At 46.3% G+C, this 13,347-nt stretch overlaps 1 protein-coding gene across 2 annotated transcripts in view; it reads left to right on the top strand.

Annotated features, from left to right (window-relative positions):
* The window catches only part of POLQ (DNA polymerase theta), a 134,880-nt gene that overhangs the window by 99,536 nt on the left and 21,997 nt on the right, over window positions 1–13,347 (top strand). For both annotated transcript variants that reach the window (XM_073309856.1, XM_073309867.1), the window contains 5 exons: window positions 68–308; window positions 1,829–2,022; window positions 4,584–4,721; window positions 6,410–6,584; window positions 13,198–13,327. In XM_073309856.1, the coding sequence (XP_073165957.1) occupies window positions 68–308; window positions 1,829–2,022; window positions 4,584–4,721; window positions 6,410–6,584; window positions 13,198–13,327 (878 nt within the window). The remainder of the gene's footprint in view (window positions 1–67; window positions 309–1,828; window positions 2,023–4,583; window positions 4,722–6,409; window positions 6,585–13,197; window positions 13,328–13,347) is intronic.

Genomic DNA, 13,347 nt, shown 5'->3' with positions numbered 1-13,347 from the left:
TTAATATTTTTGTTGAAGTATTATAATCAATAAAAAGATTTTCAGGATAGATTTGTCTCTATTTTAGGTAGCATGCTGGCTGCTGGACCCTGGCTCTAAGGAGCGTACCCTTCACAACATGGTAACCAACTTTCTCCCTCACGAACTGCCCTTACTTGAAGGGGTGGGAACTGGCCAAGGAGTTCAGAGCCTGGGACTTAGTGCTAATGCTGATTACTCTGGCCGGTACCGAGCAGCCGTAGAATCTGTGCTCATCTTCAACACCATGAACCAACTCAATGCCCTGTTGCAGAAGGAAAATCTAACAGGTAAAGAGGACCTGGAGGTAATCCCATGAACAAACTGATTTGTTGAGACCTTTTTAGTATGTATACATATGGGTGCATGAAACTCTTTTGAGTCCCTAGTATATGGGCCTGCAGGCTCATTGGCTTTGCACTGAAATTTGCTTTGGGGAGTTGTCTAACTTGGCAACACAATGTTAATAATTCTCCGGTTAAAGTAAAAGAAGGGCATATGTGTATATATATCGTAAATAGATCTTGTTGTTGCTGAGCCCTGTAGCCAGTTTCCTTTTAATTGTGGCACGTTATACATGTGAATGGTCTTAGTATTTCTATAATACCCATCACCATAGTACAGTAAAAGCATTGTTATCTGGCATGTTGGGGGAATGGAGGGTGCTGGTAAGTCAAAAATTCCGGTTAACTAAGAGGGTGAGGGAGGGGGATCAGGGCAGGGAGTTGAGGTGCAGGAGGGGTTTTGAGGTGGCAGATCTGGGCAGTGCTCACCTTGGGTGGCTCCTCGCAAGAGGCGACAGGTCCCTGCTGCTCCTAGGTGGAGGCGTGGCCAGGCGGCTCTGCGCTGTGCCTCTGCCGCAGGCGCCGCCCCTGCAGCTCCCATTGGCCTTGGTTCCTGGCCAATGGGAGCTGCGGAGCCAGCCCTTTGGGTGGGGTGAGGGTCGCGCACAGTGCCCCCATGGCTATTTCTCCACCTAGGAACCGTGGGGACATATCACCGCTTCTGGGAAGCCACACGGTGCCAGGTAGAGAGCCTGCCGGCCCTGTACCAACTGGACTTTCGATGAATATCAGAAATGCCGGTTTATAGAGCTCTCCAACTGGTAAAGTGCCAGATAACACAGCTTTTACTGTATCTAATATAAGGAAAATAATTGGGGTTTGAAATCTTTGTTCTGAGAAATAAACATGTTTTATGTCAAGGAGCATAGGAAGTTCTATGTTTGGGTTTTGTTTTATTTTATTTTATTTTTCTGGAAAGTGTAGTGTTCCTTAATACAAGGCTCTATAACATTCCCTGATATAAGGCTCTCCATCTTCCAATTTCATTGCACTCCATCACAAACATCTTCTAATATGCTGCATATTTGGTTCTCAAGAATGGTCATAAATATTGTTGAGACAAGGTGGTTGAGTTGCTTTCTTTTATTGGATCAAATTTTGTTGGTGAGAGAGACAAGCTTTTGAGCTTACACAAAGCTCTTTTTAGGTAGACCTTCTTCAGCCAGACCTGAAGAAGAGCTCTATGTGGACTCAAAGTTTGTCTTGCTCACCAACAGAAGTTGGTCCAGTAGAATATATTATCTCACCCACCTTAGCTTTCTAATATCCTGGGGCCAACGCAGCTACAACAACATTGCATACATAAATATTGTTGTCATCCTGGGATTAGAAATTTACAATGAGAATGAGCAGCCATTGTTTTCTGGGTTTATAAATCTAGCTGAGTTGGTATTTGCCAAATTCAGCTGTAATAGACCTGCCATTGATGTTATAAACTCATTTCTTGGTTTTTCTACTTATTTCAGATGTTTTCCATAAAGTGGAGATGCCCACCCAATACTGCTTGGCCCTGCTGGAACTGAATGGAATAGGTTTTAGCACAACAGAGTGCGAGACCCAAAAACATGTCATGCAAGCTAAACTGAATGAGATTGAGGCCCAGGCTTATCAGATGGCTGGCCACAGCTTCTCTTTGACCAGCCCTGATGACATTGCAGAGGTATTTCAAGGAGTTGGGTAGGGTGATTGCATCTGAGGGCTCTGTCAGATTAACTTCTCTTATATTTGGGTAAAAACCTTGGTGGGTGAGTGTGTGTATGATGATGAGGGAATTGCACTTTAAGGAAAGACAGAAACCAAGTTTAATTCTGATCTAATTGGTTTTCCTTTTCAGCCATCATAAGCCCCAGTCCTGCAAGGTGCTGAGCACTTCCTGCATGGTACTCACCTCCCAGTGACTTCAGTGGAAGGTGAGGGTTGGCAGCACTTTGCAGAATCAGATCTTTAATTTGTAAAGATGCTGTCTGCAGCCCATGATGTATGGGATGTGCCACCTGCCAAATTGCTGCTAGAGTGTTTTGGGCTAATACTGTGAGACTAGTGGCTTGTCTTCATTCTGGCTTCTTGTATTCCACACTAAAATTGCCTTTGCGCAGTTTAAATTAATCCATTTGGTTTAAGGTAAACTGCACAAAGGCACTCTTAATGGAGAATAAGGCTGTCCATGCGGGGAGCTAGTGTGGAATAGCTATTGCACTTTAAAGTATACCTTATTTTGCAGTAGCTTCCCCATGTAGACAAGCCCTAGAGCTACTTCATTACTACATTAATATTGCCTTATTTAAAGAGACATTGATGTTTGTATGCATGAGCTGTGACATTGCATGGTCTGACTGGTATATGAACTGATTTGTGTTGACCAGTTACTCCTGCCCTCGACATTTCAGGCACAAACAAATGGAAATCTTATTTTAAAAGTTTTGAAACAGGTGCGTTAAGCTTGTCAGAACCTGTGAACTCATTCATACAACCGAATCCTTCCAAAAAGACTCAAGAAAATCAGTTATTGATAAATTCGCATATATATAATACTTTTGATCCAAATGGATGCTTTCTACACATTCTGTGTGTGCTGATTACAGCAATAAATTGCAATTACCTTGCCATTTCCTTTCCACCAGGACTATTTTTAACATTACAAACCTTCAAGAAGTTTCAAACAGCTGCCATTTAAAAAAATGCAACAAAAATATTTCTTTCTTTCCTGCAAATACAGAATGTACCCACAAAATAATACTGGTCTGAAGCCAGTCCTGAACTAGGGATTAACGTAAGGTCCAATGTTTTGTGACCAATCAGGGCTAAGAAATAAAATTAAACCTCTCTAAAATTATGTTTCTGAGAAATGTAGCATGTACAGAATTATAATGATTTGATGTAAAGCTTTAGCACTCATTTGAGGTGATCCATATAATTCTGTTGTGGCTTCATCACTCATGAGTCATAGTTTAAGGCTAGAAGGTGGTATCATATCTTCTGGTCTGACCCTCATGTATTTCACAGGCCACCATCACCACCCATCAACCTGTACACTAAACCCAAAAAGTGGAATTAGACAAAAATATTACAGCCCTCAGGAGACTCAGCTATCTTGTGTCACAGGCAGAGACAGGAGGAACTGATGTGCACCAATATCTGAGGTCCCTGCAAGTAGGGAATTGGTTGAGAGATAGCAAGGCGATCCTGGCAAATGACCCACACCCACACTCTACAGAAGAAAGGGGAAATCTTCCAAGGTCATTGCCAGTTTGACCCAGGGGGAAAATTCCTTCCTGACCAACATATGGCAATCAGGTAGAGCCTGAGCACGTGAGCAAGAACCACCCAGCCAAAGATCTGAGAGAAAATTCTCTGTACCACATCAAATCACTGGCCTGGCCCATCCCCCGCCCGTGTCCCATCCCCAAACATGGCCATCTCTGATGCTTCAGAAGGAGACACAAACAAATAAAAACTAAGCCCAGAATATGATCATTCTAATTTCATGCCAGTAAAACCTTTGTTATACAAATGTGTGTGAAAATTACTTCCGCTCATGCCTGCCAGCTCCAGAATGAAACACAGCAGCTGTTAAATAGTGCAAAATATTACACAACAATTTAGGACAAGAAATAAAGAATTGTGTAGTATTAGGATTACTATTTATTATTCTGTTACCATAGTGCCCGTGTATCTAATGTAAAATAAATACTTCATCATGGCTAGTTTTTTAACTGATGGAAATTGGTAGAAAAACTCCAATATCCAAACTCTTTGAAGCTATTCTGTGATGGTAGTTGCCACCATTTCCTTCAGTGCATTTTGTTCTGCGGTCTCTTCCTTGCTAACATTTTTTCTTTTCCCCTTCCTCTCTCCCTCCCTCCCACTCCCATGAGGCCTTTCCATCTCATTTGACATCTTCACTTTTATTTTCATTACAGCTGGCCATTAAGAAGCAAGGATACACGTAACATTACTTTATAGCAGTCAATTACCTTATCTAGAAACACAGTTCCCAAACTTTTAGGATTAGAAAATGAGATTTTAGACTACATTTTGTAGTTAATTAAAATAAGGAGGAACAGCTGAGGGTAACACAGTTCTTTAATCAGCTTTTTAATTATCTGGAGCATTAGTGCTGTGCTTTGGTTAGAATATAGGCTATTTTAATGCTCGGAGTCATTTAATGTTTTCTTCTGCGATGAAAATATAGATTCTTACTGAAATGCTGGCCTCTTTTAGGTCTTGTTTTTGGAGCTGAAGTTGCCACCAAATGGAGACGTGAAAATACAAGGGAACAAGAAAACTCTGGGTTACACCAGAAGAGCTACTACTAATGGAAACAGGGTCAGGTTGGGCAAGCAGTTCAGTACGACCAAGGTACAGTTGAAGCATAGTTCTCATCTGAAAAGTGACTATCAAAAGAATTCCTTGTTACTTCACATATCTGCTCCCTGTATGTATGAGAGTCAGATGTGCTGACTCTGACAAAAATAAATTATTCCTACCTTCTGCTTCTGTTAGCACTGGAGAACCTATTCAGCCTTTGGGGTGTGGGCTGGATTCTGTTCTGCCTTCTACATCAACAGAATTTTAACCAAGTGCCACTCTTCTTCCCTCAGTTACAGCTGTGCCTTGGGAAGAGACTGAGGTGTAAGCAAGGACATAACTCTAAAACAGTGGATTTGGATGCGTTTAAGTCAGAGCTGAATATGGTGTGCAGCATTTACTGCAAGTCAGAAATTGCACAGATTGAGTTTTAGATCCCAGGTTAAATGTATAGGGCTAATAGTTGGAGAACCTCCCATCAATGAGTCAGTTGTCTGCCTTATTGAAAGGTGCTCAGATACAATGGTAATAAATACAGTATACATACCAATGTAGATACATAAAAAATATTTTTAAGTGTAAATGGAGGAGATTTGCTTTGGGGGTCATATACTAGTTCCTGTGTGGCAGAACATGGCTGATGAATTTTCCCTGTGACCATTCCTGTGTTCTGTGCTTCACAGAATTTGCTTTCAGAAGCACAAACTTGTTGCGGTCTTGAAATTGAATATATTGGTAGCACGTATAAGATCTAAGACCAACAACAGGACTGTCAGTTGTTAACTGTTGTGGAACACAGTGCTCATCCTGATTGCCTGGAGCTAATTACTGCTTTTGTTGGACAAAACATATTAGCAGATTTATGTGTTCATTATTTTCAAGGCTCATTAACTTGTGTTGTTCTCCCAATATCCCTTTGCTCCAATGTGATAAGTATGTTGACAAGCAAATACTGATCCCAGGAAACCTTCCAGCAGTGAGGAGATGAGGATGTTAGTAGATTTTGCTTGATGTTCAGCACAGGTGTGGCACAGCAGAGGCAACACAAAGGGGTGAAGGGCAGAAATTAAGTGAGAATACACAACAGGGGTTGACTAACTTTTATGGTGCTGAGTGCTTTACTGAACTATTAGGAGCTCAGGGGCTGTACTCAGATTGTATATGAATATGCATTATTATATGCCACCTTTTTTGCTTTTGGTTGTACCTTCCTTGATCCATAAGTAGAAATTGCTGTTTGACTTCAACTGCAAGGTTTTAATTGCTAGTGGTCCACTTTGTCCCGGGACGAGTGTGGTCAAAGTCCTTGTTTGGGCACTCCTAATGTATAGATAGAAAAGGAACAATGGTGTAAGAACAGGAAGGAGGAGAGTTCATGATGTGAGAGAGGAGACAATCCAGGGATGGTGCAAGCGATAATTTCATGTGACTTATTTGATGAAGCAGACTCTACAAATTTTATTTAGGACTCAAGACACAAGTTAATTCTAATAATTGTTTCTCTGGCTACATGTTATTACAGCAGCTACATGTCATGGCATTCTTGCTGCCCATACAACAAATGTAAGCAGAGCTAATGTTCACATAATATTGAGATGTGACTAGAAAAATTAAAGACTACTGTAAGTATATCACTCCCTGTAGATTAGGATTTATCTTTTCTGCAGAACTGAAGAAACTCTTTTTGTAGAACTTGTAAGATAGCTAATAATATATTTGTTCTGCTGTTACCTTTGTAGGATGTTTTGGAAAAATTAAAGGCCTTACACCCATTACCAGGCCTGATTCTAGAATGGAGGAGGATCACCAATGCAATGACCAAAGTGGTGTTTCCACTGCAGAGGGAGAAACGTTTGAATCCTGCACTGGGGATGGAGAGGATCTATCCTATATCTCAGACTCACACTGCTACAGGTAATAAGATATATATGAAATCTTTTCTGATCACGGACTGTGGCAACCTCTGTGGGTGAAGAGGAAGAGTTCAGTACGTTCAATATCTAACTTTCCAACCAAACTAATGACAACTGTTTTAAATACAGAAGATTGCTAATTTGTATTACGATTAGAGCCTTTAAAATTCTGTGTAGCTTTGCACTCTTCCAGCAATATTACTAGAATGTTGTGAGTGTGTGAACATATAAGTTTCTGGTGTATCCCCACAGATAGTTACAGCATTTGGTTGGGTCTTCAGTGTTTAAAACATTTCTGGGGCACCTTCCATATGGAGATCTCAAGCTACTTCAAAAACGCTAATTAAATTAGCCAACCTCCTTCCCAAGAGTATTATCCCAACTTTATAGGTATGGAAATTGAGGCACGAAGCAGGGATGTCACTTATCCAAGCTATGTCAGAGCTCATCGCATGCATCAGAGCCCAGCCGCTCATGATTCCCTGGGTATGTCTCAGGCTACTAGGTTACATGGCAACATGTACTCATGTAGTCCGGCATGCGTCCCAGACCCCTGCAGATGTGGATGGCATTGGTCTACGCCCCTGGTGGACACTGTTTGGATTTCCATTGAATGTGCTCTCCTCCCTGACTTGGTGGCCAGAACTGTGATGGGTGTTGGCAGGAATTCCTCTGTGGCCCCGCTCCCATCGGTGACATTGGTCTCTGATGCCTTGGATCTGGGGTGGGGAGCCCACCTTGGTAACCTCAGTACGGAGGGCCTCTGGTCCCAGGAGGATCGCTCTCTCCATATAAACATAACGGAGGTCAGGGCGATACACTTGGCCTGCCAGGTGTTCTTAACCTACCAAAGGGCAGACTGGTGCAGATCTTGATGGACGATACTGCCGCGATGTTCTACATCAGAGGTGGGCAAACTACGGCCTGCGGGCCACATCCAGCCCACGGGACCGTCCTGCCCAGCCTCTGAGTTCCTAGCTGGGGAGGCTAGCTCCCGGCCCCTTCCCTGCCGCCTCAGTACGACGCGCCGCCAGTGCTCTGGCCCGCCGCTCCTGCCGGACAGTGCAGCAGTGGCGTGGCTGGCTCTGGCCGGGTGGCGGGGCTTTGCTGCTCTGAGCAGCATGGTAGGGGCGGTTGGATATGGGGCAAAGAGTCCTAAGGGGCAGTCAGGGGGCGGTTGGATATGGGGCAAAGGGTCCTGGGGGCGGTTAGGGACTGGGGTCCTGGGAGGGGGCGGTCAGGAGACAAGGAATGTTGGATGGGTCGGGGGTTCTGAGGGGGGGTGGGAAGTGGGAGGGGATGGATGGGGGCAGGGGCTAAGCTGTTTGGGGAGGCACAGCGTTCCCTACCCGGCCCTCCATACAGTTTTGCAACGCCGATGTGGCCCTCAGGTTGAAAAGTTTGCCCACCCCTGTTCTGTATCAACAAGCAAGGCAGAGACCGCTTGTATGCCCTGTGTCAAGAGGGTCTCCGGTTGTGGGACTTCGGTGTGCAGCATGCCATTCATCTCAAGGCGTCGCACCTCCCGGGAGCCCGGAATTCTCTGGTGGATCTCCTGAGTAGGTCCTTCTTGTTAACTTCACAACTTCCATCCTCTAACTTTATAAGCTAAGTAATTTAAAAACAAAAAGGTTTTGACTCACCGTATATTTGCAACAGTCTGTACTGGCTGAAAGGCTGTCCAGTCAGGACCACCCCTCTCCCAGTTCAATGATGTTCAAGAACTTTGAAGATCTGCCTTTTACACTACATCCTTAGCTTGGCTGATTTTGCCTCTGCGTTGCAGGGGTCTCTGATCAGTGCATTTGTTATGCAGAGTTTGGGCTGAACTATTGAAATATACCAGATCAGGTAACCATGGGCTGTCACCCCACAAGGACGCTGTCAAGTACATCTTTATATGTGTTTGTGACCTCTTTTAAATCCTCAAAAGTCGCTGTGTTCGGTCAAGGTGCACCTGGCAGCCATTTTGGCATTCAACGCAGGTCGGTCTTTGCCCACCCCATGAGAGTGCAATTCCTGAAAGGTCTGGGGTACCTTTTCCCGTATGTCCAGAACCTGGTTCCCCTTGGGACCTGAATTTTGTGCTGTCAAGACTCATGGGTCTCCCACTTCAAGCCCCTGGCTTCCTCCTCCCTCCTGCTTCTCTCCTGGAAGGTCTCTACTTAGTCGCTATAACTTCGGCCTGTGGGGTGTCCAATATCAGGACGCTCACATCGGAACCACTTTACACGATCCAGCTGCGTCTGCACCCAGCCTTTCTGTCCAAGGTTGTCTCCTAGTTCCATGCTGGTCAAGACATATACCTGCCGGTCCTTTGTCCAAAGTCTCACGCAATGGATGAGGAATGCAGGTTGCATACCCCGGACATCAGACGAGCCCTGACCGTCTACATAGATAGAACAAAGCAGTTCCGTAAGTCAACGCAGTTGTTTGTTGCTGTCACAGATAGGATGAAGGGTTGCCCAGTGTCTCCCCAAAGAATATAGTCATGGATCACAGTCTGCATCTGCTACTGTTATGAGCTGGCAAAGGTGCCCCCACAGGTGATAGTGACAGCTCACTTGACTAGGGTGCAGGCGTCCTCGGCAGCCTTCCTTGCTCAGGTGCGGATCCAAGAAATTTGTCAGGCTGAGATTTGGTCATCCATTCACACATTCACTTTGCACTATGCGCTGACCCACCAGGCTAGAGATGATGCTGGTTTTGGCAGAGTAGTGCTCCAATCTGCAAGTCTGTGAACTCCAAGCCCACCTCCGAGGATTCTGCTTATGAGTCACCCAGAATGGAATTGACATGAGAAAGCACTTGAAGAGGAAAAAATGGTTACCTACCTTTTGTAACTGTTGTTCTTAGAGATGTGTTGCTCATGTCCATTCCATTACCTGGAGATGTCTGCAAGAAGGAGCTGAGAGGGCATAGGGCCGGCGGTGCCTGATGTACCACGGCACCACAGTCGGCCCTACGGATACTACTAAGGCAAAAGTCTCTTACGACCGTGCACATGGGTGCACGTACACCTAGAATGGAATGGACATGAGCAACACATCTTGAAGAACAACAATTACAAAGGGTAGGTAACCGTTTTTTTTTTCTTACCAATTTTATCCTCTTACTTTTGGTAAACAGAATTTCTCTAGTGCACAGACCACTCCCGGCTCTTCATTTTTAATGGAGAAGCCATCAAGATGGCTTGCACATCTGTATTCTCAATGATTCTACTTGGAATGTACAAAAACAGTAAAGTTTTGAAACATAATAGACTCTGGTAAGCAGTGGTGGATTAGCCACTGGGCCGACAGAGCCTGTGCCCCCGGAAAAATGTGTGTCCCACACCCCGACCCTGTTCCCCGGCAGGAGTGCCATGCAGGCGGGGGGGTGGGCCAAACCCCCATTCCCTGACCCTGCTCCCCGGCAGCAGCGCCAGGCAGGCGGGTGGGGCGAGCCCCCATGAATCATAGAATATCAGGGTTGGAAGGGACCTCAGGAGGTCATCTAGTCCAACCCCTGCTCAAAAGCAGGACCCATACCCAATTAAATCATCCCAGCCAGGGCTTTGTCAAGCCTGACCTTAAAAACTTCTAAGGAAGGAGATTCCACCACCTCCCTAGGCAACACATTCCAGTGTTTCACCACCCTCCTAGTGAAAAAGTTTTTCCTAATATCCAACCTAAACCTCCCCCACTGCAACTTGAGACCATTGCTCCTTGTCCTGTCCTCTTCCACCACTGAGAATAGTCTAGAACCATCCTCTCTGGAACTACCTCTCAGGTAGTTGAAAGCAGCTATCAAATCCCCCCTCATTCTTCTCTTCTGCAGACTAAACAATCCCAATTCCCTCAGTCTGTCCTCATAACTCATGTGTTCCAGACTCCTAATCATTTTTGTTGCCCTTCGCTGGACTCTCTCCAATTTATCCACATCCTTCTTGTAGTGTGGAGCCCAAAACTGGACACAGTACTCCAGATGAGGCCTCACCAACGTGGAATAGAGGGGGACGATCACGTCCCTCGATCTGCTCGCTATTCCCCTACTTATACATCCCAAAATGCCATTGGCCTTCTTGGCAACAAGGGCACACTGCTGGCTCATATCCAGCTTCTCGTCCACTGTCACCCCTAGTCCTTTTCCGCAGAACTGCTGCCTAGCCATTCGGTCCCTAGTCTGTAGCTGTGCATTGGACCCTGCACTTATCCTTGTTGAACCTCATCAGATTTCTTTTGTCCCAATCCTCCGATTTGTCTAGGTCCCTCTGTATCCTATCCCTGCCCTCCAGCGTATCTACCACTCCTCCCAGTTTAGTATCATCCACAAATTTGCTGCGAGTGCAATCCACACCATCCTCCAGATCATTTATGATGATATTGAACAAAACTGGCCCCAGGACCGACCCCTGGGGCACTCCACTTGACACCGGCTGTCAACTAGACATGGAGCCATTGATCACTACCCGTTGAGCCCGACAATCTAGCCAACTTTCTACTCACCTTATAGTGCATTCATCCAGCCCATACTTCCTTAACTTGCTGACAAGAATACTGTGGGAGACCATGTCAAAAGCTTTGCTAAAGTCAAGATACAATACATCCACTGCTTTCCCTTCATCCACAGAACCAGTAATCTCATCATAGAAGGCGATTAGATTAGTCAGACATGACCTTCCCTTGGTGAATCCATGCTGATTGTTCCTGATCACTTTCCTCTCATGTAAGTGCTTCAGGATTGATTCTTTGAGGACCTGCTCCATGATTTTTCCGGGGACTGAAGTGAGGCTGACTGGCCTGTAGTTCCCAGGATCCTCCTTCTTCCCTTTTTTAAAGATTGGCACTACATTAGCCTTTTTCCAGTCATCCGGGACTTCCCCCGTTCGCCACGAGTTTTCAAAGATAATGGCCAATGGTTCTGCAATCACAGCCGCCCATTCCTTTAGCACTCTCGGATGCAACTAGTCCGGCCCCATTGACTTGTGCACGTCCAGTTTTTCTAAATAGTCCCTAACCACCTCTTTCTCCACAGAGGGCTGGCCATCTACTCCCCATGTTGTGATGCCCAGCGCAGCAGTCTGGGAGCTGACCTTGTTAGTGAAGACAGAGGCAAAAAAAGCATTGAGGACATTAGCTTTTTCCACATCCTCCATCACTAGGTTGCCTCCCTCATTCATTAAGGGGCCCACACTTTCCTTGGCTTTCTTCTTGTTGCCAACATACCTGAAGAAACCCTTCTTGTTACTCTTGACATCTCTCGCTAGCTGCAGCTCCAGGTGTGATTTGGCCCTCCTAATTTCATTCCTACATGGCCCCAACCCTGCTCCCTGGGGGAGCCCAGCATCCAGACCCTGGCTGCGGCCTCCAAGCTTAGGCATAGTTTGGAGCAGGGGACATTTCCCCCTCAAACAGAGGCAAGGTATGGGGGGAGATGTCACACGCCACTCCCCATTTCCGTGAATGCTGAGCTGCCCTGCAGGACTTGCTCTGCTCACCCTGCCAAGGGAGAAGCAGGCTCTGTCATTCCCATGCAATGCCGGCCGCCCCATCCTTCCAACATGTTTTTGCTCCTGGGGAGCAGGCCCTGTGCTCCGGGTCCTGTCTCAGCATTGGACGCCACCTCCTAGGTCCTAGTGCCTGCCAGGTTCTGCTACAACTGAGAGTGCCCCCTGGTGAGGAAGTGGGTGGGGATGGGGATATGGGAATGGGAAGGTGGAAGCAGGGGCCCAGCATGTGGCGTTCCCTGGGCAGCAGCAGCCCCAGCAAGGAGGCAATCGCAGCAACACCAGAGCAGTGACATCGCTGTAGCAGCCAGTGGTGGAGTGGTTGCCAGCAGCAGCTGGGACCCAACCGTTATGCTGTCCTGTTTTTCCCCTCCCACCCCGCCCCCAAGCACCGGCAGCCCAGGTACTACTGTAGGCAGGGAACTGGCTTCAGTGCTCACATGTGTGTGCATGTGCGAGCTTTGCCTCCCCAAATATAGCCATTAAACTACACCTATGGCCCTGGGACTCAAGGAGCTCTAGGTCCCTGCTGCAGCCTCAGGGCTGGGGAAACTCTCACTCCCCGCTGGGGCCCAGGGCCATGGGGACGTGTGGGGGAGACGAGCTACTCTGGCCTAGGGGTTGCAGTGGGGCTGAGGGGGAAGAAAGGAGCAAGGTTGATGAGCCATGGTGGGGGGCAGAATGGGGCTGATCATGTGTGGGGCAGGGCAGTGCAGGAAAGGGGCAGAACAGGGTGGGACCATGGGCAGGGAAGGGGCGGAATGGGGGTGGGACTGCAGGGGTGGGGAGAGGCCCCCACTTGTTCTGGCCCAGGGCCTCACAAAACCTTAATCCGCCTCTGCTGGTAAGCATTCCTATTAAGACTGAAGTAATTTTAATGGAGGTAAAATTGGTTCTTTTTAAGGTGTTTGACAAGTAATAATTTTAAGTTTAGTCTCATTTCCCCCAAGATGTTTATAGTTCAGAAAGCAGTGATTTTGACAGATGGATTTTCTTTGTTCTCTGCTCTGCACAGAAATATTTTAGTGTGTGTGTGTTCAGGCTGTATGTTCAGATGTATGCTATGCTTACATTTAACTGTTTTCTTCTTGGTCCTTATTTTCTTCTTGCTCTTGTTCCATTTTAGGTCGCATAAGCTTCATAGAACCTAATATCCAGAATGTGCCGAAAGACTTTGAGATTGAAATGCCAACCGTGGTTGGAGAGAGCCCACTGTCCCGAGCACTAGGGTGTGGCTCTACTTTTCCTGGGGGCAGGTAGGAATGTGGCCAGCACC

Source organism: Lepidochelys kempii, chromosome 1 (assembly GCF_965140265.1).
Source record: "Lepidochelys kempii isolate rLepKem1 chromosome 1, rLepKem1.hap2, whole genome shotgun sequence".
Classification (NCBI taxonomy): Eukaryota; Metazoa; Chordata; order Testudines; family Cheloniidae; genus Lepidochelys; species Lepidochelys kempii.
The sequence above is the reverse complement of the archived record's forward strand: the minus strand, read 5'-3'. Positions and strand labels throughout refer to the sequence as shown.